General features: G+C 39.5%; 1 protein-coding gene across 1 annotated transcript in view; it reads right to left on the bottom strand.

Annotated features, from left to right (window-relative positions):
* Positions 1-1,799: 1,799 nt before the first annotated feature.
* The window catches only part of MOB3B (MOB kinase activator 3B), a 43,539-nt gene continuing 19,381 nt past the window's right edge, over positions 1,800-25,957 (bottom strand). Inside the window, exons 2-3 of the mRNA XM_054285886.1 lie at positions 14,229-14,431; positions 1,800-2,020 (exon numbers count right to left, since the gene is read on the bottom strand). Of these exons, the coding sequence (XP_054141861.1) occupies positions 1,991-2,020; positions 14,229-14,431 (233 nt within the window). The 3' untranslated portion in view covers positions 1,800-1,990. The remainder of the gene's footprint in view (positions 2,021-14,228; positions 14,432-25,957) is intronic.

Raw genomic sequence — 25,957 nt, forward strand, 5'->3', positions numbered from 1 at the left:
CACCACATGGCAACTGTCCATGGTGGCAGTGAAATTCAAGTGCACTGCATCAGCTACAGCTTCTGTAGCTTCATCTCAAAGAGTGCCATAGCCCAGGCACTTTGGAGGAGTTCAAAACACCCTTTATAAGCAATTAAAGTTGTAATTCCCGGCAGTTGCCAGCTACATGAATCACCCCAAAGAAGTTATATTTTTCATCTTCTTTAAAATGAGGCAAACTCAAGAGTAGCTGTGGCAATGAATTCCAGAAGCTAGTTATATCCTGCAGAAGTGCCAGCAGAACAGAAATCGCCTGTGTGTGCATTCCAATCCCCAGAGAACTAACCTGATTGCAAAGACTGCCAAAGGAGGTAAGAACACTTAGGTCCATCCCCTTGAAAGCAAAGGATAATGCTGCTTATGTAGTTCTAGAGATGCAGAAAAGCTCCCATCATAGGTATACCAAATGTTCACAGACAAAAGCACTTTTTCCCAGCAAGAATTTTACAAGCCCTGATTTAAACAAGCAGGTAAATAAATCATCATGTGCTACAACATTGAGCTAGAAAATATTTGCTGTTCTTCTTTAGTGTCTGCTACTGCTCTATTTCAAATGTTCCAATCACTGGATACTCCATGAGATTTTCTTCTGTTTCCGTCTCAGAAGATGTAAACATACCTAAACTTATTCGAGGAGAAGGCAGCAACACGGTTCAGCACTCACTCAGGAAAAAGTAACTTTTCACAATAACACAAGTGCGCAAAATTCATTACAAGGCACAGAATACATAGATGTGTTCCACTTGATTCCCATTTATTCAGAAGTATTTATCTTGTGATATTCTGTATCACTTTCATTTTTTTAAATTTTTTTTTCAGAAGAAAGCCTCCTCAGGGCATATTTGGCATAGAAGATTTGATTTGCTGCAATGGATCGTTCTAGACTACCCATACAAGCGTTCATTTTCCAGAATTAAGTTCTGGAAAAATGTATTGTGTTAGCCCAGTGTATAAAGCAAGTCACATTACTGGGCACTGTTTAGCTTCAACAGGGACCTTCAATTAGTCCCTCCTGCTCTAACCATTTTTACCACTCATCTTTACTGTATCTTCCTGCAAGTTACCCCAATTAAATTTATTTTTCTCTGAAAAGATGAAATTTTAGGGTGATTGAGAAGGATCCTTTTCCTAAGGGGATAAAAGGATATGCAATTACATGACAGATTGGTGTACTTCATTGGGTACTTCAGGAAAATGATGACTGTAGCTGTTTTTTTTTAATGTAATATAGAGATACTGAGAACATTTGCTGTCAGTCACAGCAGGAATTTGAGGAAAATACCCCAGCACTGCAGAGCTATATCTGGATCCCTGTTCATGTATTTGAAATCAGAAACCCTTCCATTGTCATTAAATTATGAGTCACAATGAAGCATACTCTGTCTGTTCAGCTGAAGGACATGGCTGTCTTCCTGGAAACACAAGGCTTGATAGCATTTGGGAATGGTGGCCAAGCTTTGGGTGGCCTGGAGCAGGGTAGGGGGCATTAAAGGCTGTCTTCTTTCATTCCAGAACCTCTTAATAGTCTGTTGCACTTAGGAAAGAAAGCACATTCCAAGAGACAAAATAAAAAGAAAGCAAAATTGCAGATTTCATTTCGAAACAACTGGTCTGGAGGTCAGCCCAAGGACCTGAATTTCAGTAAAGCTTTAGCAGCAGGGGCACTGTCTGCTATGGTCTGTGGCTGAAGAGGTTCTTATCCCTGATAAAGGAGCTAGAACTGATATAGTTCTTTTTCTCAATAATACATGTTGCTCAGTTGAGGTTCCTAGCAGCATATTTAGGGTTAACAACATTGACACTGGAGAGAAGCATTTGTGACAGTAACTGTGGCTCCCAACTTTCCTGCTTTCAGGGATGAACAAGCAGGCTCAGTCCATGAGGACTGTCATATTCTTGAACTCTGCAGTAAGAAGGAAATTGGACTTTGCTTTTGTTCAGTGGGTAGTTTTTAGTGACACATCCTGGTTGTCATCTCTTTCTGTAAAACAAGAAGAGGAAATAAAAACACAAATGGCATTTATGATAAAGTGTGCACAGGCCTCTTCACTGTTAGTATTTCTGCAACTCTGCAAATTCATGTGGTTTTATATGGCACCATGTTTCTGCCCCTTTCTGTCACTTTCAAGGACAATGAACATACCTGCATGTAAAATACAGCATTTTGTCATTTTGACAGCTTTAATAATGTAATAAATCCCTACCCATGTCAGGTAAATGGTGCTGCATCCCCCTGCCCTAAGAAATAAATCAACTGCAAATGCCAGAAACCTTTTAATTTAATGTAAGAAAAAGGATTCAAATCATTATCATTGAACCTGCAGCCAACAGGAGTCCTAGATATATCTTCTGTGCCTAGCTGTTTTACCCACAGGCACAAAGGGAACACAAACCTTGAGGACTTGACCAGAGCTGTGGCATTTATCTCCAGGATAGGGTTTTGGACCATTCACAGACTCCGTTAGGAACTGAGGCTTGGGATCCACATAGGATTTTATTTGATCTGATTTACAAACACTCTCATACAAACTCTCTAGTAACTGGCTGCCCTATTCTATAAAACTTCATATTTGTCAGCAGATTTCTGGAAAGGCATTATTTGACTAACAGCCATACACATACACCAGACCACACAGCATTTACCTTGGAAAATCAATTGAGATTTACCAAGTTATCAGAAGTCTGAAAAATCTCTTAGCTTGCTTGAATTTTTTTTTTTATAATTTATCAGGTCATTAAGATCTAATGCAAATAGCATCATGACAATTTTGTAACTGTATCTTACTCTGTGTTTAACAAATTACTTTTCCACCTAGAATCATACACATAATCATGGGACTTTCTTCTCTTTTTCCGAATCTTTAACTAGTTTTTCTTTCTTCTATATTTATCTTGCATTACATTTTATTTTGTTGCCATGCATGTAGCAGAATGGGATGTTGTCATTTATTATAAAGACAATGGTAATCAGTACAGGAGTTTATACAGTAATATGTGATCTCCACAGTGATATATACAGTAAACTGAACTAGGACTGGCTTCTCCTCCAATTTGTCAAAGATGACAAAGCTGACTGTTAATGGAAAAGTCTGTCTCCTTTTCTCCTTAAATGTTTTTGTGGATTTTTTTGGGAAGTTGCTTTGTTTTGTTTTTTGTTTGTTTTTTTTTTTTTTTCCTTAAATAGCTGGGATTAGGTTTATTTCATTAGAGCAACAAACACAAATGCAGAACTAAATAAAATTCAGCACAATGTTGGACAGCTTCCTACTGAAGATTAATTAGGTGTCCAGGCATTTCAAGGCAGTTTTTATCTTTGCTGGCCCCTAATTTTACACATATTCGGTGTCTGCATGTTTGTAGTGTACTTCCTATAATCAAGGCTGATAGATCTGTGAGGTAAAACACTGCAACTTCCTTCTGCAACTTCTGCTGAACAGTGATTTCAGTCAGACTGTATCATCTTGCCCTGTTATAAAAACAGTCCAGGGAGTAATGTGGACCGTATCAGAGCCATTGTAAACTGGGGCACCCTCCTTCAGACACAGTGGGAGGCAAACTGCAATAGCATTGGAGGTAGGAGTCTAGATATGGATAAATGTGTCCAGGAAAAGGGCAGAGTAGGAACTTAGATGATCTATGCATAAGATGTAAACAAGAGGCCTTTATGACAGCCATGAAGCATGAACCTATCATGCCATTTCTAACTTCTCTCTAGAGGCAGAATTTATTTTTTATAGTAATACAAATTCTCCCAAAGCCTCTCTCTCCCTTAATTTCTAACTTTTTTTGGTTATACTATTACATCCACAGTCTTCTCCCTAGATCCTATATCTCCACCCTGTCAGGAGAACATTGCTGCAAATGGCTCTGTAACTTCCCTCCTGCAAAGCCTTCTCTTCCAATGGCTGCTAGGCTACAGTATTGGAAATTACCCCAAAACTGTAAAGTCAGAAAAACATTTAACCTTAATAAACACTGACATCACTGATGCACAGAAACATTCTCTGTATTGATGTATACTGTTAGTGGTAAATGAAGGGCACACACACGAGTACAGTCACAGTGCATGCCTGCATATATGTGAGCTTTTACTGATTTCACCCAATGACAGTGAATTAGATGTGCTTTAAAAAACAGATAAAGCCCATGATTCCTGTCATAGTGAACTGGTGCAAGCTTTGTGGGAGTGACCCACTTCTACTTGTTATTTTCTTAGAGGAATTCACAAAACAATCTGGAAATAGTTTCTCAAGAGACTGATACAATTTGGATGCTGGCAAAGAAAAAGTTAGCTTCACTCAAAATGCTGGTGAGAAGGTGAGGAAGGGTCACACCCCTAGTATCCAGTCTTGGCTGGGTAGCAGCATGAGGCCTGCTGGGTGCTGCAGAGCCTGCTGCTGAGCCTGTTACTGAACAAGCTGCTCCCACTTGCCAGACTCTGCCCCCTCACAGATACCTACCTTTCAAAATTAACTGCCCCTCTTCTCAGAGCCTGCTGGCATATCTCTCACTGGTTATGATGGGCACCAGAGAACTTAGCACGCATCCCCCCCTCAACTCGGCAGAACAGTCCCCCTCAAACCTCACGAAAGATCTGATCCTTAGTTACTCTGCTGCTGCATAGCCTTGGGTGGAGCACTGTCTAATAAAAAGCTAACGGAAGTTTATCACTGTCTCCTGAGTCTGCTTGGGTTTGTGCTTCTGTGAAACATCAGTGTTCATTTTAAACTGGGAAAGGTGGAGAAGAATGCTCTTGACTAACAGTTACTGATTAAAAGCACAAAAGAGTATTTCCCAAACACGGCAGATGACAAAAAACTATCAACTGACTCTTCTGAAAAGGCAGGAAGACTGGAAATGCACTTTGCCTTAGGGTACTGTGATACCCAATCCCAGCTGGATCTTGAATGAAATATAAAGGCTAGACAGACAAGGGAGTCAGAAAGTCAAACACAGAGACACAGGCACACAGGAGCACTGAAAATATATTGAAAACTTGCAAATTTTTTTTTTTGCTTGTTAACAGAAACTCTCCACTCCAGAACTTTTGATACCAGATGCACTTCCTTTTGAAAATTAATTACAAGACTCTCCAGAGCATTATTCTGCATTCAGACTTACTCCTGCTCTCAATTCTGTATTACACAGTTAACTCAAAAAAAATGAAGGCAGAAGTAGCTGTTTTTCAAATCCAAAATGCAAATCAGAAGCCTGGACCCATTCTATGTGTTGGATATGCCCAAGACTAGTAACTGAGGAGAATTTAACATGGAACTCACTTCTAAGGAACATAAAGAGAAACATTTGCTATTCTTTATGAAGTCCTTCAAGTACCTACTTACTTGCTGGAATTAATGGTAACAAGCCACTCTGTAAGCATCAAGAATCTATCTGATTTGTTAGGATTTGTGAATTCATGGAAGGACACATTCCTGAACATTTTCCAGGGAATACCAACTTGATTTCAAAGATGAAGGGAAAAAATAAGTATTTATAAAGGTCATTAATATTTGTATCTAAACAATGTCTGGCCCTCTCCCTTCCATAATGCTCCGACATAAATTTCAGATACATTCAGCACATAAATCTATACCTGACCATTTCAATTTTTACTCCTCAGTTCACCTTTAAATGCAGCAGGAGAAGAATGGAAAAAATGCGACATAGCTGGAAGTAGCTGAGAAAATCTCTTTTTAATGTGACAGATTTACCTGTGCTAACATATTGATTGCATCTGAATGGAATACAAGAAGAATGAATTTCCCATAAAAAATGATGTTCATCAAAGAAAACTGTGTTTCTATGCTTATGTGAGTGTAATATATAGCTGCCAAAACGCAAGGCAAAAACCCTTCAAACAAATATCACCTTTGTACCAGTATATAATAGAAGCCAGAGGCCCCTCCTGTGCAAAAGCCAATAAGGAAGTAGATGAAGTGAAAAAACAGTGTAAGTAATAGTATTCTATAAAGTAATAATAGGAAAAATAATAAATGCAATAATGACCTTCGCTAAAACCAGTGTTACTTTAAAGACTCAAATCCTCCTTCAGTGCCTGGGTCTCATCCTCACTTCCAGTTCTCCAAATTGAAGCAAAGCATGTCTTGATATTCCCTCTCCTCAGCTCCTCCTGCTGCTATTTAGCAAGCCTAAGGATGATGTAGAAACATCTCTTTTTAACCCTTTGACAACTGTTTTAAGCATAGTGAGGTTTTAAAATGTATATACAAGGGTATTCACAGACAAGTGGGTAGAGAGAAAGCGTTACCTGCTGATGGGCAGGGATACCTTGCCTGGAGGCACCCATCAGCCTGGAAGACCTGACCAAAAGGAAAGGAGAAGGACATGCCAGCAGTGGGCACCGTGCCAATTACACTTGCCAAGCTTACTGACTCCACAGGGAGCCGCTCATGTCTGCAACCAAATACTGCAACCAAAAAAACCCAACCCAAACCAAACAAAAAAAAACCTCACAAACAAAAAACATTGCCCAGCATTAACTGCAGTCTCACAGGTAAGGAACTTACAGTCTATTCAACCATCCTGTGAGGCAGTGCTGGGCAGAAAGGCAATACACAAACAGGCCTCCCCGTTTATGGACTCATAACAGTCCAATCCCACCTGACCTGAGGCTCTGCTGGGCAAACACAAGCATCCCTGGGACACACATTTCTCCTCCCTACTCTCATGGACAGAAATGCAAGCCACAGCCACAGGGAATGGTATATGCACACAGAGAGGCACCAGTGCAGCCAGTTCAGAGTCCTTCTGTAGTTCAAATCACAACTGTAGAATAAGCAGATGAAAAAGAGAAAGATCAGTTCATCAAAGCACAAATGGCTATGACACCTGCTGCTTTTTATTGCTGCTTTCTTCACAAACCTCTCAATAGTTAACAAATAACTAACCTGTGGACAAAGTTCTTTGTGTCCTGATGACAAAAGAAGCTGTTTACAATGGAATAGCACTGGATCACCACGTCTGTGTTCCTGTGCTGCACAACTAATCTGTATTCAGATAGCTGATTGATCAGGATGGGAAGACTGACAACAGAATTGTAACAATAAATTAATCTACCAAACTTTTTCTTTTAAATGGAAGTTTTAGTTAGAACCTTGTACCCTGAATGTTAATTTAGAAATTGTTCTCCAAAGTTATTAAAAAAGAAATTCCTCCACTTCTTCCATTACTGCTCTCTCCGTATCCTGACTGAAAAAAACCCCAACAGACTGGTAATTGCTGTCCAGTGGGTATATTGATCATTCAGTTATTTCCTTTGTTGGGTTTCACAATGTCTTCCACTTGAATGAGTCTCAATTATCATGATGCACAGCATTAAATTAATCTCTCAGACAATCTCTTTGGCTTCAGGGTAGTTATTTTGAACCTAAGGACAGGCTGACAGTAATCCTATTTGGTTCCTCCTGAATTTGTTTGGTGATGTTTGCAGGACACAGATAATACTCCTGTCTGCAAATGTAACCCTTTATCACTGATGACAAAGGTATTTTATCAACTGACTGCAAGCCGGAACAAGATCAGGAAATTACCCTGCCAAATACTCCTGTGAGTAGAGCTAGACCCAGCTAGATACAAAGCACATGCATTTGGATGACTGACTTGCTTAAAATTGTCATATTCCAAGGAGGTATTTTCACCTTCTGCATGTTTTTGTCTTCTGTAACAATAAAATAAAAGTTGGGTTTAGTGTACTTTACCATATTAAATGGACTTGAAATATGTTACTTTTTACACTGAAATGATGCAGAGTGAATAAGCAAACACTACATTATATTTCGCACAAAATTTTTGCATAACATTAATCAGGAGACATGTTAGTTCTCTACTATGAACTACAATTTTGTTGCATATAGTAGGTATTTTGCATAGATTATTTTATACACAAACAGATCTGATTAAATGGGACAATAAATACATCTTTCCTCATTTCTTTTTTCTTTTGCAGAACTTCTAAGTTCATGTGACATGAGATTTTTTTTTTCCTTGGACAATTAGAAAAAGTGGACTTGTTTCTCAGTTTTCTGGTTCTTGAAGGTTTAGAGAGAATATTAACAGTTCAATCCAACACACAATCAAACTAAGAGTCACTCAACAAGTACTGGCCAAATTAAGAAAACCCATACTTAAGTAAAGTAGCTTTTCTGAAATTTCTTCTGGATACTGCCTTTACATTTGCCTTATGACTAGCTAGACTATTGAAGGGAGCTGTTAAGTGCTGTTAAAGAAAGGAGATCATAGGCACTTTTTTAACAGTTAACCAAAATCTCACTAGGAAAGTCCTTCTGTCTTCAGTCAAGTACAAGCAAAGCAGCTGATGTAATAGAAATAGTCGCTAAAAATGTGCCAGAAATTATATATTCAGAAAATCCAGTGCACCTTAATTCTCTGCTTTCTTCGAGCACCAGCGTTGAGAATTCTGTTTTGCAGCAATGTTTAATCCTAGAATTCTCAATTGCCTTCTAATTTCCTGCAGAACATGGAAAAGATGGCATTTACCTATAACTGGTTTCTTTAGTTAGTGATCAGATCAATTTTTTAGAAATTCACACTGCTTGTACAATGTAAAGAAAATCCTATTAGATATTAACACTGTAACTAGACTGGGGGCAGGAAATACTAGGTTGTTTGAGTTGGTTGGTTGGTTTTCTTGCACTTCTGAAAGAAAAAATGAACCCCTATTTTCTAGTTGACAGCAGTGACTGAACAAGTCTGAACAAGACTAAAAGTTACAGGTTACCTGCCCAAAGCTTAAGCCATCCTGGCAGCACTCACAAACACACTGGGAAGTCTGGAAGGATAAACAGCTGGAGGTATCTTTAAAAGAGTGTCTTAATATTACTGTTGTCTTGCTTTTTCTAAGTGCAGTAACACAGGACACCTTGAAAAGACCTGAAGGGCTGTACTTTGATGGCAATGAGCAGCAGTATGAAAGTAAAACTGGGTAGCTATAAAGGATAGTGACAACAAGAACACAGTAACTATAATGAGATTAGTTCTCCTGTACTCTTGATCTCAAACTGTCCTCTTCTGATTGGCAAATAATTTGTATTTCAGACTCTACTGATTTGTAGATGCATTCACTGCTTTCATGAAGTTTATAAGTGGATATACAAAGAATATGGACTGGAAAGTTTAAATTCTAATTTTCAGCATCAACATAAAAACATAGCTAAGTGGACAAATAGATATTTTGGGAAAAACTCCAGTGAATTAAAATAAGAATACTTTTATTTTAAAATATATGCTTGAAAATTTTGTCTGCATAAAAAGTCTCTTCTAATCAACCTGTTTCACACAGCTGTGCTTCATCTGAGACACCTCAAAATGCCAATGTTTTTGCCATGTTTTTCTAAACCTGCTACAGCTGAGTTTTCCACTCTGAGTTCTGAATGAAATTAGTGCCAGAAGTGTTAGGTTTATAGTATTTTTACTACATTTACGGCATTTCTGGCAATGAATTGCCTGATAAGCAAACATTCTTTTGTGGTATAGATAAAGATGCAACAAAGCTGCTAATTTTTTAGTGAAAAGACATAAATTAGACATATACCAGTAGCTACTTTGGCCTCATGCACAGAGGCAGAGTAACAAGACTTACAGAGCTGAGGGACTGATATTTATGAGGTCTGTAACCCTAGAAAAACAAAAAGCACAAAACAGAAATTCTCAAGTGTTTACCTGAGTACTGTATGACTACTTTACTCTTAATGGCACATCCTGAAATAGACAGAAGACTTGGTGGAACTTATGTGAAAACAGAGGCTTCTTGCTTTGGTATCTTGACTTCCATGTCATGTTTTAGGCAGCTCCAAATACCAGATGAAAATGTTTTCAGAAACCAATCACACCACATAGCCAATGGAAGCTTTTACAGTGAGAATAATGAAGCAAGAAAATCCTAATTTCCTTGTTTATCCTGCAGAGGAAGTCCATACTCATAGAGGCAATTACGAACTTCACCATTTTTATACACTCAGCTCCACTGATGGCCATCACTTACAGACAAAATTCCAGCCAGTTGCTACTGTGGCTGATAGTCTCTGCATCTAAATGAAACCAACATTTCAAAAGTAAGCAGAATTGTGCATATAAGCAATATATTTCTCTACTTTTTGTCATTCAAATGTAATTGTTCCTTTCTGCTCCTATGAAAAAATGTTTAAAAAAATTACTTTGAGAAAAAGCTCAATGTTTTCATAGGATATGATTTATTAAAAAAAACAGCTTGAGAAGAATAAGTGACGCAGATTACTGTATTCTGCTATCTATTACCCTGACCTCTGAACAAAATTTTGCTACCATTAATAGTTTCCAGTTATTTAGGAATCCGCTGGGAAACTAACTGATTTGCACTGCTATCAAACTAGTTGGAGTGGGATGGACTGAGGTTCCCCTCCTACTGACTGAGGTTCCCCTCCTTAGTTTTAAAACCTCTTCACCAGCTTGGCAAGACTGTGGCTGAAAATGCCCTTCCCGTCCTCTGACAGATGGACCCATCAGTGCCCAGCCGGGAAAAGCTTGCTCCCTTCCCATTTCCACCAGTGTAACTCCTATAGAAACAGCAAAGCAAATCAGCAAACACCAAGTTAAGGAACACAGAAAGCTTTGGTCTTCCCATTTCTTTTGTATGTGGCAAGGATCTAGTTTGCTGCTGAAGGTAGGATGTAGAATTAGGAACAAGCTCTTCTCTTGGTACAACTCTTATTTTGTGGCACCAGAGTACTTTGCAAATACTGTTAAATTCAGGCTCATAAGACTTCTGTCAAATGCTAGATATTTTTATATGTCACATAAGAAGATTGATGAAGAGACCTATTACCCAGAGATAGGCAAAAAGCCTAAAATAAAATTGGAAACAGAAACTAAGTCTTTAACCAAGAGATCCCTTATGAACTTACTTACAAGAGGTTTCTTTGTACTGGGCCTTACTGGGAGGGTTTTGGTGGCAGGGGCTAGCAGGGTGGGTTGTGGTGGCAGGAGGTCATGTACTGCCCTGTGCCAGCCAGCTACTGCCATCTGCCCCTGACACCACTGCAATAAACCCACTGTGTGCCAAAACTTCTGCTAAACAAGCACATGGTTCCTCTGCTCAGATATTTAAGAAAGCAGCAGCTGTTAAGAGGAGAAGACAAATGGTGGCACTGTTGGGATGTGCTTGGAGACATATTTTTGGAAGGAAGGGCCATGTGCCAGAGCAGACACAGCCCTGAAGGGACTGTGGGTCCCAGCACAGCAGAGCAGGGACACTGTGGAGGGACTGTGTCCCACAGGAAACCCACGTTGCAGTGGAGGAACACAAGTAAGAATCAAGAAGCAAAAGAGACCTCCCCAGTCTCCTGCATTGCTCCTCACCTCCCTGAAGGGATTAGGAGTATCTGGATGTAACCTAGCAAACTCAAGGTGAGTGGAGACCTGCAAGCAGGAAGAAGTTTTATACTGAATTAGAGCCCAGGGAAGAAAGGTGTTTCTTTGCCAACTGTTTTGTTTAATTCCCTTTTTTCTCCTCAATACACAGTATTGTAATACACAGATCAGTAATCAAAAGTTTTGTTAACTCGCAATAAATTAAATAAACTCCATGAACCAAGATTGTTTTTACTCATGATGTGTTTATAAAGTTATATGGTATATTTCTGAAGTCCTACATACTGTAGAATACATTGTCAGAGAAAAGGGATCCCAGGAAAGAAGTAGAGGGGCAATACTTGGCATAGTTGTACTAATGTTTGAACAACAAATTTATGTGCTGAGACGGCTGTGTACAGATTCTCACTAAAAAGTATATTTAGTTGCTGTGTCTGAATTTTGACAAGCTGTCACCTACAAAGGGTGAGGGTGGGATGGAGGTAATAGGCACTCCCATTCCTATGGTGTTTTGGCCATTGGATGAGGCTCAGAAGTGAATTAAGGTGAACTACTGACAGCGGGAAATAAAGCTAGCCACACAGGAAAACAACATGAAACAAATAACACATCTTAAAGCTAAGAATAGCCCCCCATAGCCTCCCCATGGATGCACACTTTAAAGGTCTGAGAGCTCTCATGGTGCTGCCTTGTCTGTCTGTTAGCTGCAAAGAAGAAATCATATGCTTTCAGACATCTTTTTCCCTAAATAAACCAACTGGACATGAGTTTTTTCTTCAGGATGCCCTGTGGGGTCAGTGACTATGTCAGTTTCCTCTTTTGTCCCCATATAAAACAACTCTATGAAAGACTCAAGAATCTTGCAAATTGACCTGCTGATGGGTATGGGAAAATGACATGTAGCATTTTAAACTATAACCATCTCTTTGACTGCAGAAAGGACGAGTTATGCAACTCCCACATGGGAGGGAGAATTCTCTTTGAATTATTTCTTCATTTGGTTTTATGACTGCTCCACTGGGTTGCAAAAGTCTGATAAAATCTATTTTAAACATAGAGCATAAGTCCTGCAGACTAATATTATGATTCATCTACTGCCAACCTCCCCAATTATTCTCCCTTCTTAAAGTTATGTTGATAAATCAGTTGTCTGCCCATTTATTAAAGCATGTGGCAGTCTGTTTCTTTAATCATCTCTTGGCCCATTTTCTAATTAAGGGAAATAATGCAGGCTCATTTCCTGTCATGGTGAACCCAGCAGTCCACAGGTTGTCCTCAACCAACTACCCAAGACTATTTGTAATGCCTGATTTGTTTGGCAATTCCCTCCCTTCTCCTTGCTCAGCTGAAGAGAAAAATACAGGCATGTTTTTTTTTTCTGCATTTCCACACTGCTCACACCCACCCAACTCAAGGACAGGAAGAGGGAAGCAGGTGAAACTTTTATCTGGGAGATTGTGAATCTCAGCAAAGTTAATAATCATACTATGATTCCAAGGATAATTTTGTGAAGGGAGGAATACAAAACAAGAAAAGCACACACCAACTAGAGCACATTCCCATCTTGCTCTGTTGCTGGGCTTGAGTAACCTCCTGCACCACTCTGTCCCTATCTGTCAACTTTATGCAGGGGTTTTGATACCCACTAACTGTAGCATTCAACCATCTTTGTCCTCTCTGTATTCTAAAGCTCTTGTAATAAACTTAAGATCACCTCTATTCCTATCTCTGAGATATTGTGATTTGTATCTTGCTTATGATTTAACTTCAGTATTTAATAGCTACAAGATAACCTAGCATCACTACTCTGGCAGAAAAACTCTCTTTAGCAGGGCTGCCTTCTACCCCTTAGGACATATTTATATAGCATATTAATTCTCCTGTATAGAAAAAAAACCTCAGCTGTCCTGTGATTCTGTGCAAAAAAACCAAAAAAAAACCAAAAAAACAAACCTCCAAAAAAAAACCCCCAAAAAACAAGCCAGTGATTCCAGAACTTCCTAATAGGTTGTATGATACAGTATAGTCCAAACTCTAACCTATGGGGAAATGTCTCCCCAATCCCTTTTAAAGCTGGCTAGACACCCACAGTGAGGATTTGAACTGCTTTCTGAATTGTTCCTTACTTTTCCTTCTCTGCTTATATATTTTTTTTATTTGCATTTGCAAGCAACAGCAAAAACATTTCCATTTCTGGGTCCTTGCTTCTGAAAACAATGATTTTAATTTTAATCTATTTCAGTCCACAAGGAAGTGTCTGGTTTTGTTCACTGCTAATTATGTGAACCTCTGTCTCACTTCATCTATCTCACTTAGATTCAGAGTGTGCTCTGGATCTAACACACTCAATACCTTCACAAACACCTACTTAAGGACTTAAATAACCTCACAATTCACCTTTATATAGATAACTGTTCCCTTTACACGCATTTAAGTGACTGCTATGACTTAGTGCCATGCTGTTACTGACCAGTGAAAACAGACTGAATAAAATTATATACTAAGTATATAGTAAAGGAGGAAGCAAAAGACCAATGAACTTCTATTTTCAAATGCCAGGATTTTCCACCTTATTTTTTTCCACACAACATACATTGCACTTTTTTCTTTCTACAGAGCCTACTGAGGATTGCACAAATACTGCAGCAGAAAGAATGCAGAAAGGCAGAGTTAATCCCTTTAAATTGTCTGTGTTGGATGAAAAACCTTGTTCCTAGAGGAAACTCACTGCAACAAGGATGAGAAAGTCTTGGTAAAAGGAGAAGGAAAATTTCCTAGAGCTTTTGCCCAGACCCCATACTTACCAAAGGCTCTAGTTCTTTGCGGTCTATGAGGTTGAGCTCTGTCACAAAATAATAAAAATGCTTGTAGCAGGTGTTGACGTGGGCCTCAGCCCCCATAAGGATGATACGGTCAAAGTGATGGATGTAGACATGAACGAACACCCGAAAAAGCCGACAGAGTATCTTCTTACAGATCTGGAGAAAGTTCTTTGGAAAGGGAACACCTGTGAATAGAGAAGGCAATGTTGTCATAGCCATCTTGTCAATCTCAAGACAAAAACTTTACAGCCAAGTGTGAGATTGTAACTGCAAACCAGGTTATGACTTCCTAGGCCTCCCTTCCAATCCAGAATATCACTTTATGCATGCATTTCTTTGAGAGCTAGCACCAAAGATAGCCAAATGAATAAACAACTTTAATGGATCGAGGCTGACAGGAACAAGTTTTTTTTTTTCCTATATATAATTTGGTGAAACCATCCAGTATTGTAACATGGGTGATTTTCACTGCAGTGCACATCTAACTACTAACATCAATGGATTTACATCATGCAGTAACTGTTCCCCAAAGTGATGCATACAGAGCACTTAGAAGTAACACAGTTCCTACTCATGTTTCTCAACAGTGGCATTTCACAGCATCAAATTTAATAACAAATTTGAAATAACTGGCAGAAGGACCTTTTTGCTTTCAACTTCCTCACAGTTACATGTACCAATCTGATTGCTCCTTTAATAGAAAATCTCTTCAAGAGATACAGGAATGGCTCTTTCAAAACACTTTTAAAGTTACCCTACTTTGTACCTGGGGATTCCAAATCAGATGCAAAAGCACTATTTGCTAATAAACTGTCAGGCATCAATAATGAGGCACAAATAATTTCTTCAGAAGTGCTCTCCATTAAAGACTGATCTTGCATGGAGTTATGTGCCGCTAGGCTATCCCCAAAATCCTAAAGTTTTATCTCCTTTTATGATTGTCTCTCAGACATAATGACTTTAGTGTCATGCTTGGAACTTTACTGCTATTCTGCTTTGTTGCACAGTTTCCTGATTTTTTAGTTATCTAATTCATGCTTTAGTTGGATTTGAACCACATAAATGCAGCTATTTCTTCTTAAAAAATTAGAAAAACCCTCACAATCAAGAATTTCCATACTGCCTAAATGCCCATTTCATGCTCTGAACAAGAAAAACGTTTATTATTGGCAGAAAGAAAGAGGAGGTACTAAACTAACACTTTTGCAACCTTTCTAGTTTTCAAATTTCAGTCCCCTGTTAAATGTTGCTCAGCACTCATAAGAGTGGTGAATTGACAGACAAATTGCCCAGTTTTACTGAGGGTGATGTGAGGACATACAGAGAGAATTTCCATACCAAAACTTTTGATTACAGATGACATAAATTATCAACTGTGCTGTAACCAGTCTGCATCCGATCGACATAAACATGCATCTTCTTTTGGAATCCCCGGCCAAGGAGGTACCAGGATATACCCACTGTAGATATTAACATTGGTATGTCCATCAGCATGTGAGTAGGGAAACACATCAGCCTCCAGAAGTATCCTTGAACTGCTTCTATATTTGCCATTACTGAGGTGCAGATAATGTTGGGAAATATTTTGGGTTTTTTTGGCCTGTACTGCGTTCACCAGATATTTCAAAATCCTTTTGAAATAATTTTAAGTAGCTTGTAGACATGCAGTGCTGCTTTTCTTATCCTGATGTACAAACCAAGGATCAGAAAATAGTTGCATCTATCAAAGCACAGCTGCTTTATCTTCTTAAGAAATGTTTGCTTTTTGTTGTCAAATCCATTCATTTAAATGCTAAAGCTATTATGGAAGGTGAAGGAGAAGGCTTGAATGCTCAAGACATGAACTGAGACATGGTTAATTTACAGAAATGACAGTATGTACAGATGTCTTGGCAATGTTTAAATCACAACTCCACACAATTACCCAAGCACCTGGATTATAACAATTGTTGTTATTTCCAAGGGCAAAATAAACATAATCTATCAAAAACATATTAGAAACTCCAAGTAGTTGCTCATTAACAAGGGGAATCACATTCACATTCCAGCCATCAGAGCATGGCTAAATTCAGGAATTATAGCAGCAACCTGCTTTGCATTTCTGTAAAATATACCTATACCAGAAATTAAAAAATATACCCAAGAAAAGATCCAGTCTTTAAAAAGGAGGAAGGGGAATAACTGACACCTTTCACTGCAAGTTGGCTTGCTGAACTGAGAGATTAATTCTTGAAAGCACTGTATTTTGTAATCCAGAACAAATATGTTCCAAAATGGAGAATAATTAGTTTCATCTTGCAAGGGCTGACACATAATTGTTACTGAAGAATGTTGCTATAATGAAGACATTTGTACTTCTGTATTAACTGACTAAAACAATCTGAATAAACCAAGCTGATAAATCCTTTCATTTCTCTTCAGGCCATGCTCCTTCACAGTTACAGGCAGTAACTACAAGAGCCGCAGAGCACTGTTTCTGCTGCAAGAGAGGATGTTCGCCTGACAGTTCTTTAGATGCATTACACTGTCAATTTGAGGACATGTAAACAACATATCTTTAAAAATAGTTGGTATAGAACAGCCAAGGATTTCATAATAAACTTGCAGTGTTTCTTCCTGCTCCTCACATGAATCAAGGTTTCAGACCAATTGCATAGTTTCACTTGCTGTTGCAGAATAGTTTCACTTGCTGTTGCAGAATCTCTCCTATTTTATGGAGTTGTATATGATTCATTAACTCTTAAATAAACAGTGAAACATTGCTACTATCACAAATATATCATGTGGGCACAGGAGAATTGGTAGTGGCGCTCTGATTTCTTTCACCTTCCAGCAAAACTGATTTACAAAATGACACAGTGTCCTAAAGAGTTAAAAAGCATCTGCTAGTATCACTGAAAGCAACTGATGATAACTTTTTGGTGAGCTACCTACACTCCTCAATCTTGGAGAGCCTGTCAGTCTGTCTATCTGAACCTGGCACAAAGAAGAGGCTCAAATCTGGTCAGCCTCAAGGTACCAATGCGCATATCAAGGTGCCGGCAGCCCTAGTTTGAGCATACACCCTGCTGCTCTTTGTGCTCAAAATTAGATAAAAGAGAACAGATTCTGACCTCAATCACAATAGAATGAACTCCAAGAAATGTCACCAAAATTGAAAAAAAATCAGACCAAAACGATTCTAGATTTATATTCTGAGGTCAGAATTTGGCCTCATGTTTTGTTCCCATTGCAACTCTACAGTTATAAATATATCAGCCACAGAACAGAGTAATTACAAGCATCTCTTGGGACTGGACTAACTTATATTTAGATTCATTTGATTTGCTAAGAAGCCTGTTCTCTGTCCTTCATCTCAGCCACAACAGTCTTTGCCTTAGAATCATCAAAGTTGGAAGAGACCTGCAAGGTCATCCAGTCCAATTGTCCACCCAGAACTATGACTGTAGTCCCTAAATACTAAACCACATCACCAGCATCAGACCCAGGTGCCTCTTGAACACTTCCAGGGATGGCAACTCCACCACCTACCCAAGACAACCTATTCCAGTGCCTGACCACGTGGCAGAGAAAATATTTTTTCCAGTTACTGATCTGAATTCTCTTGTCTCAGCTTAAGGCAATTTCCTTTTGTCCTCTCACTGCAGGCACATCAGGAGCAACCAATCCCCACCTCCAGCTGGAACTTCTTCAGTTAACCAAGACTGTTGGTAGATGATTGAGAGGGGTTTGGCAAGTTCTTCCATCATTACTATGGGGTGGATCCCATCAGGTGCCACAGGCTTGTGTCTAACTGGCATAGCAGGTCACCAACCACTTCTTCCTGGATTATTTGGGCTTCACTCAGCTCCCTGTCCCTAACTTCCAGCTCTGGGGGCTACATATCCTGAGGACACCTGATCTTGATATTTAAGACTGAGGCAAAAAAGGCATTAAGTACATCAGCCTTTTCCTCATTCTTTGTCACTACATTACCCTCTGTACTCAACAAGTGATGGAGACTGTCCTTGGCCCTCCTTTTGCTGCCAATGTAGTTATAGAAAGTTTTTTCATTGTCCTTAACTGAAGACAAAATCAAGCTCTAGCTGAGCTAGAACTTGGCCCTTCTAATCTTCATCCATGGCCTCACTGCATCCTGACAGTCCTGTAAAGTTACCTCATCCTACTTCCAGAGACAATAGATTTCTTTTTTTCTCTAAGTTCCAGCCAAAGTTCTCTGTTTAACCAGGTCAGTCTTATTCCTGACAACCTGTCTTTCTACATGTGGGGATAGCCTGCTTCTGAATATTTAACAATTCCTTTCTAAAACACATCCATCCTTCCTGGACTCCTTTGCTCCTCAGGGCTGAGTCCCAATAGACTCCTGTTAAACAATCTCCTAGACATGCCAAAGTCTCCCTGCTGGAAGACCAAGGTGAAAGTTCTGCTGGTCCTCCTCCTTACTTCACCCAGTATTGAAAACCAACATTTCATGGTTACTATGCTCAAGACAGCCACTGACCACCACATCACCCACCAGTCCTTCTCTGTTCACAGTCAATGAGTCCAGCAGAGCACCTTCTCTAGTAGGCTCATTTACCAGTTGTGCAAGGAAGATGTCTTCCACACACTTCTGAAACCTTCCAGACTGCTTTCTCTCTGTTGTGTTGTATTTCCAGCAGACACTTGGCAAGTTGAAGTTGCCCACAAGTACTAGGTCTGGAGACTGTGAGACTTCTGCCAGTGCTTGCAGAATGCCTCGTCAGCCTGTTCATCCTGGTTGGGTGGTTTAACAGACTCCCACCACCCACCCTGCTGATCTTTGCCCTGATCTTCACCCATAGGCACTCAACCATGTCATCTTCATCATCATCACTGTCAATACAATCAGAACACTCCTTAAGGTACAGTGCTACCCCAACCCCTTTGCTGCTTTGCCCATCTCCCTTCTGAAGAATTTATAGACATCCATTGCAGCACTCCAGCCATGGCGGTCATTCCACCAAGTTTCCATGATGCCAAACACATCATAGCTTTTCTGTGGCACAACGGTTTCCAGCTTCTCCTGTTTGTTATCCTTGTGCACTGGTGTAGGTGAACTTCAGCTGGGCTGTCCATTGCACCAACTCTAGTATGTCACCCTCAGGCTCATCTCTAGAGAGCCTGGCCTTATCCCCTTCCCCTTCTAACCCAGTTAAAAGACTGACTGTATTGCTACTAGCAATGTGACACTGTAAAGAGACAGAATGTAAACCTACCAAACCAGACTGCTCAGTTACAGTTATTAAAAGACAAACAAAGATGTTACTGAAATTTTTGAGCTAGCTGAATCTTTCTGCAAGAAGTATTTCTAAATGAGTTAAATGGCAGCCTTGTTCATATGTAGGATGAGCCCCAGTACTGCCATAATGGAAAAAAGTAACAAAAGGATCATTTTGGTTAGGTTGACATTTGAAAGTCTAGAGTTCCCCAATATGTTCCAAGAATGTGCAAGCAGCTTTTAAATGTTTCAGTCACACAGCAAAGTTCCTTTAGCTCAGAATTACGTATGTAATTGGGAAATAATACAGTGGGGCTTAGATAGGCATGGTTACAAGCTTTGTGAATACGACTGTTCCTGTACCTCTCAGGAGTGTGGGCCATACATGCCACTTTTGTACCAAGGGATGATGTACACGTGCAGAAAAGCTGCCCCAAATGTTCTGGTGAGAGATCACAGAATTGTTAGGATTGGCTGCCCCCAGCCTTTATGTTTTCAAATGGTACCTCCTTGTTTGTTAATACAAGGTTCAGCAACACACCTTTCCTCACTGGCTCCTTCACCACTTGCATCAAAGAACTTCCTGGACTGTGTGTGCTGGGCTGTGTAGCCCCTCCAGCAAATACCAGGGTGGCTGGAGTCCCCCAGGAGAACCAGAGCCTGTGCCTCATCAACTTCCTTCTCCTGACCATGTAGCCTACAGTGAACACCCACAAGAGTGCCACCCAAATTGTGCCTATCCCTCAATTCTTACCCATAAACTCTCAGCTGGGTAAAGCTTGATACATTCCACTTACTCTCTCACATAAAGAGCAACTCTACCACCTCACGCCTCTGACCTGTCCTTACTAAAAGGCAGATTCCCATCATACCTATCCATGGCAATATTCCAGTCACGTGTGCAATCTCACCAGGTCTCAGCAACTGCAATGAGATCATGGCCCTGAGTACACATATATTTTGAGTGCTTATTTATTTTTCATGCTGCATCCATTTGTATGCAGGCACTAATATATATTTATGTATATATATATATCTTTTATACATAAAATAATAGAATCAAGAAGCCACGTTGCCCAGGAGGGATGTAAGAGGATTCACCACAGCCATAAGCACCTATGATGTGTTTTGTGCTTGGATCCTCAACTCCAGGGGCAGCCAAGGTACATCTGACTCTGCAGCGGTTGCTATAACCTGCTTCCCAGGAGGAAGCAATGGCACAATCGTTGCCATTTGCACCCTGCCTCCCGAGTCCTTCAGTTTAAAGCCCATCTCACCAGACTGGCCAGAGTGCTGCAATGATTCTCTTGCCCATTTTAGCCAGGGGGAATCCACTTCCCCCATAACAGGCTGAAAATCATAAAAACACCACCCACTGTTATAGAAGCCAAAACCACCTTCATGCTTTTGGCCACAAACCCAGACACTGATTTGCACAATGTGTCTCTGGCTGTTCTGCTTTCTCTAACCGGGAGGACAGAGAAGGAGATGACTTGGGCACAGGGATGACTTATGATATTTTTCACCTGTCTTGTCAGCATTTAATAGTCTTCTTTGATCCCATCTAGTTTTTGGCTTGTGGCGTTATTTGTACCCATATGAAAAAGTGATGGGGGTAGTGGTGTATGACAGGTCACGGTACCCTCTTGGCAACACCATGGATCCCAGCTCCTGGAAGGCAGGATAACCCTTGTGACTGTCTTTCAGGCCAGCAGAGAACAACTCAGTGCCCCTTAACAGAGTCACCCACTACAGTTCTGTGCTTCTTTTTATGGTAAAGTCCTGCTGGCAAGGTTCTCCTTGTTGGCCTTGTTCATGGATATATAAAGCCTCTGAAGCAGCATATCTGCTTGTGGACCACAGCAGCAGGATAGAAAAACCACACTGTTTCCTTGGCGTGCCAGTCTCCCCATACTCCTTTGATCTTTTTGCTTCTGTTGACTTGCTGGAAAGGCTACTTCTCACATAAAGCAGGGCTCTCCAAAACTTACAAAACTCAATTGGCCCAATGTATTCCTGAAGGTTTTAAGAAGGACTTAAGGTCTTTCTTAAGTCTTCATAAAATAGAGGGATTTTCCTTTTCTTTTTGAAAAGGGCCATATACCCATGGATCTCCGTGGCTATCAACTTCATTTGTTACATTTTCTTAATTTGCTGTCAGGTGATCTGCTCCTGTGCTGGAGCGAGGATCCAGATCTCATCTACCCATCATCAAGCAGACCTACAGCGCAGTGCCACAAAAGTGAATCATGACATTGATCTTTTGCCTTATTTCTTTGCATATTCCACCTCCATAACTGCAGAGAGTGTCACAGCCTTCCTCTCATAACTCACTCTTCAAAGGCACAATTACAACTCCTATCTTCTCAAAAAGCTGGTCACCATCACATGGAAATATATGCTGAGCATCTTGCACAGTGATTACCAGTAAGGTGATGATTTGCTGGTTTAAAACATGGATGTTCTGATGTCATGATGAAGGCTCTAAATTAATTCCTGCTGATAAAAAACCTGTTCTTTGCATGATGAAAAAAAAAGGAGATGGATTAAGAAAGAGAGATTAAAAGTTAAAGAAATTAACTTAGGTGGGAATAAAAGACTATAACTAAACATGTGAGATAAATGCCACAGGCAAAAAGCTTATCTCATTTGACATATAAATCTTGAATCTTCTTACTTCAATATACATCACAATGTCCCTGGAGTAGGTCAATGGTACAAGTGAGAGAGGAAACAGAAGAAAAGTCATTATACACATGGTCTTTGTTGCCTGATTTTCTCTAGGCAAGAATCAGAATGCATAAGGTCACAGAAAGACAATGTTGAGGAGCCAGAGAGAACAATCTGGCCTTTTGTCTGCCACATTACCAGCAGTTCTCAACTGGCCCACAGTCCTCCTATCTGTAACATGCAAGGAAAATGATTGCCTAGTTAAACCTTGAATGATTCAGATGCATGACCAATTTTACCTCCTGTATTTGTATGGCTTGAAATTTTGCTCTACTCAAAGCAGCTGTTAAGTCCTTTGGCAATTGTGCACAGAAATTTTGATGCACATTTGAAAATTCTTTTACAGGCCCCAATCATAATTCATTCTTTTTTAAAAATACATGTGGAGGGGAAAAAGATTGCATTCTCCCTTGTCAAAAGGATTGACACTATTCTATTGCAAACACAGTTTAAGAATGTAACAACCTGGTAAAACAAGAACTTTCCAATTTTATAATAGCTATCAAAGTAACAATGTTACCAGACACTAACAAAGTTGAGAAGTTAGGTGAACCAAACCATTCCACTCTGTCTCCTCAAAGCACAAAAAATTGCAAAAGACGCCCTTTGCTGCAAAAGCATCTATCCTGAGCTAAGCCAATGTGTAATGTTTTCATAGTATGTTAGTCAAGGAAGTGTCTATCTAAAAGGCCAATGAAAACAGTGTTAGTTTTGCTGGACTTTGTTCCTCAAATAAATAAGTAGATAGCTGCAAAATATTAGGGATAATCTACACTACTGTGTACCTATATCGTCATGATACTGCCCTCCCTTCTGCTGCCAAATCAGAGGGAGCAGAAGAAAGGAAAACAAGATTATATGGCTTCCTTAGCAAAGTGGTGTACCACTTCCTTTTTAAACAGGAATACCCCTAACAGTGTTACTCTTCAGTAACATAAATCAGCAGGCAAGTCCACTGTCAGTTCTTCAACAAAAGTATTCGTGTGCTGTCCTGAAGAGAACTCTTAAAGGCAACAAGTTACAAATCAGAAAATTGTTGGAAGCATTGCAGCATTTGAACATCCCTAACAGCTCCCTCTGCTGCTCTATTTCAAGAAATGTGTGATGGCACTAAAATCTGCAATTTAATTGTCAATTTCACCACAAGGCCAATTTGTAACACAAATATTGTGAAACAGTATGCAAAGTACCTGAATTAAACTCTTCCCAAAGTCAGAGTACAGAGACTTTAATTCCTGCCCTGCAAAAGCCAGATCCCTTGGACTTTGAGCAAATTTACGGGGCTGTTACTTGACTGCAATCTAAACTCCTCCCCTTTACTGATTACTTCTGCTGCTGCTGCCTCAGAGGAACAGAAGAGAAACTCTGAAATGCCACAGAGCAGAACACTCTTGCTGCCTGTTCCAAGCAAAGGTAGTTTTACTCCAGACAATAATCAGCTTGATAAATTCATTAGAACAGCTCTGTAACTCTTCAAGGCAAAGAGAACACTGACATAAAAAGCTGCAGAGTCATGATTATGTGTCAGTATAATTCATCTGCCATGGAAGATTCATTTTCCATATAGTAACAAAATTAGGTTTGTTGGATTGCTGCATTTGAGCAAGTCTGTATGGCATTTACATACATATATATATATATGTCGTAAACTAGCTTGGAAACTATTAGAATACTTCTTAGAGCAGAAAACATAGTGCAGGTGCAAAATGCAGCCTCTTCTGGGACAGAAAATATAGCAGCCATTTGGCAGTATAACAACTTAGGAAGGGAAAAGAGAATTTATTAACCCATTGAGTGAACATAAGGAAAAAGTATATACATTTGTACAACACTGGAGCCTGGCCAAGTTATCAATGAAAAAGCATTCCTCCCTACTTGTTAATAGCCCTGTTCATACAATACTTACAATGAACTGACAATTTCTGGGCAATTATGTGGTCTTGGCTTTCCATGCTGAGTGTACCACAGCAGTTTTTACTTTCTTTAACTCCTGATGTCTTCAATACCAAACATCCTGGCTGCCCACTAATTTAACTGGAAGACACATGCAGTTCTAAGGGCTCCTCTTCAGAAGGGCTGCAAGAAGCAGCAAAATGAAACATTATCAGGAGTAGCAAGCAGCACAGTCTTGGTGATGCACTCAGAACCAGACTTCCTGTCTGCAGCACACAGACATTCCAGCAGTTAGCTGAAAAACACAGGCAACACATCTGACAAAATTCATCATGACACTAACAAGCAGCTGTAGTTGACAGGTTAATATCACAAAAGAAAATTTTTCTCTTAAGATGATTACTGTGCTAAATTCATTTTCATAGGCCATTAGAAGAAATAGGCAACTTTAACTCACACTGCAGCCCTTTGTGTCCTCTAATGCAAGGTGTTTTCTGACTCTGTGCCGACTTACAAAGCTTGTATGTGTACAACAGTATTCTCAGTGCATATCAGGAGATGATTCATAAAAAGAAAGCCATTTCAAATTATTCTGGAAAAGGAACCAGAGTACACAGGAGTTTACACTCACAGGTGACAGCAATTTCCAAGAAATTTTAGGTTATATCAGTAAGCACACACATGCACACACACACATGCAAATTCAAATACAGGAATACAGGGAAGGCTGCAGGAAAGCTATCATTGACTAACAGGTTTTGGGTCCAGCATAATTCCAAACCAGGAACACAACCCATATAAAGAGAATTTGAATATTTCGATTGCATATACCCCATAACTCTTATGTTAACTGATAAAGTATAGGCCAAAGATGCTTGGATTTACAAGGCACTCAAAACCTATAATTGTCTGTGCAAAAGGAGCCACTATCACTTAAACAGATTATTCCAGTATGTCATTAATAGATGATAACATCTGACTCTTCAGATGTCATGGGGTCCATCTGGTACCTGGAAATCAAAGAAAGCTTAGCCACTAACTTCCTTGAAAATAAGTCTGGAAAATCAATAAGCAAAAGTATCCTACCTCTTTCAAAGAAAGAAAACCTTAAGCAGAATAAGAATATATTAATGTCATTAGCAAAGGACAGTTACAGAAAAAATTTCAAAAGATTAAATAACTAGACCTACACAAATTACTTGTAAGATACATTCTGGACCAAGTAAAATGTTGAAGAAAAATAAATCAATAAACATCAAATGCACAATTGGATAAAAAGTTTTGAAAGAGAACAAATTATTTTAAGACATAACTAGCCAAAAATAAGTTAATTTGCTCTGTCATCAAATTCAGCTGAAAAAGGGAGGCACCCTGATTTTACTGGAGTAAATTTTTCTCTTTTACAAATTAATTACAGGGTTAATACAAACTGATTCCTTCCCTAAGTGGGCATCCATCATCCAATTCTGAAGTAAGGCAATAATAAGAAAGTTAATTGTGTCATTCCCTGCAGTAGCACCTCATTAACATGAATGCTTATATTTTTCTGGGATGACCAATTTCAGTAGCCACTGAAGCTGCAGTACAATCTATTTCAGCATTCTCTGTGTTCTTGCTCTTTATTCTTTTAGCTCACCCACTCATAACAACTTGGCCTGCCTGACTTTCTTTGCCAGTTATTCATTTGGCAGTTGAGCCATTTTCTGCTATTCCAACTTAGTGCTCAGGCGTATTGCATCATCAAGAATAATCTCATACCCTCGCTGTATAAGACTTTTGTAAACATCTCCTCCCACTTTCAAGATCAAAGAAAACTCTTAAAACTTTCCTACTTTACTTTATTCCTTCA

Source organism: Melozone crissalis, unplaced genomic scaffold (genome assembly GCF_028551555.1).
Source record: "Melozone crissalis strain CALT ecotype California unplaced genomic scaffold, PUWL_Pcris_2 ptg000005l_1, whole genome shotgun sequence".
In the NCBI taxonomy this organism is placed as follows: domain Eukaryota; kingdom Metazoa; phylum Chordata; class Aves; order Passeriformes; family Passerellidae; genus Melozone; species Melozone crissalis.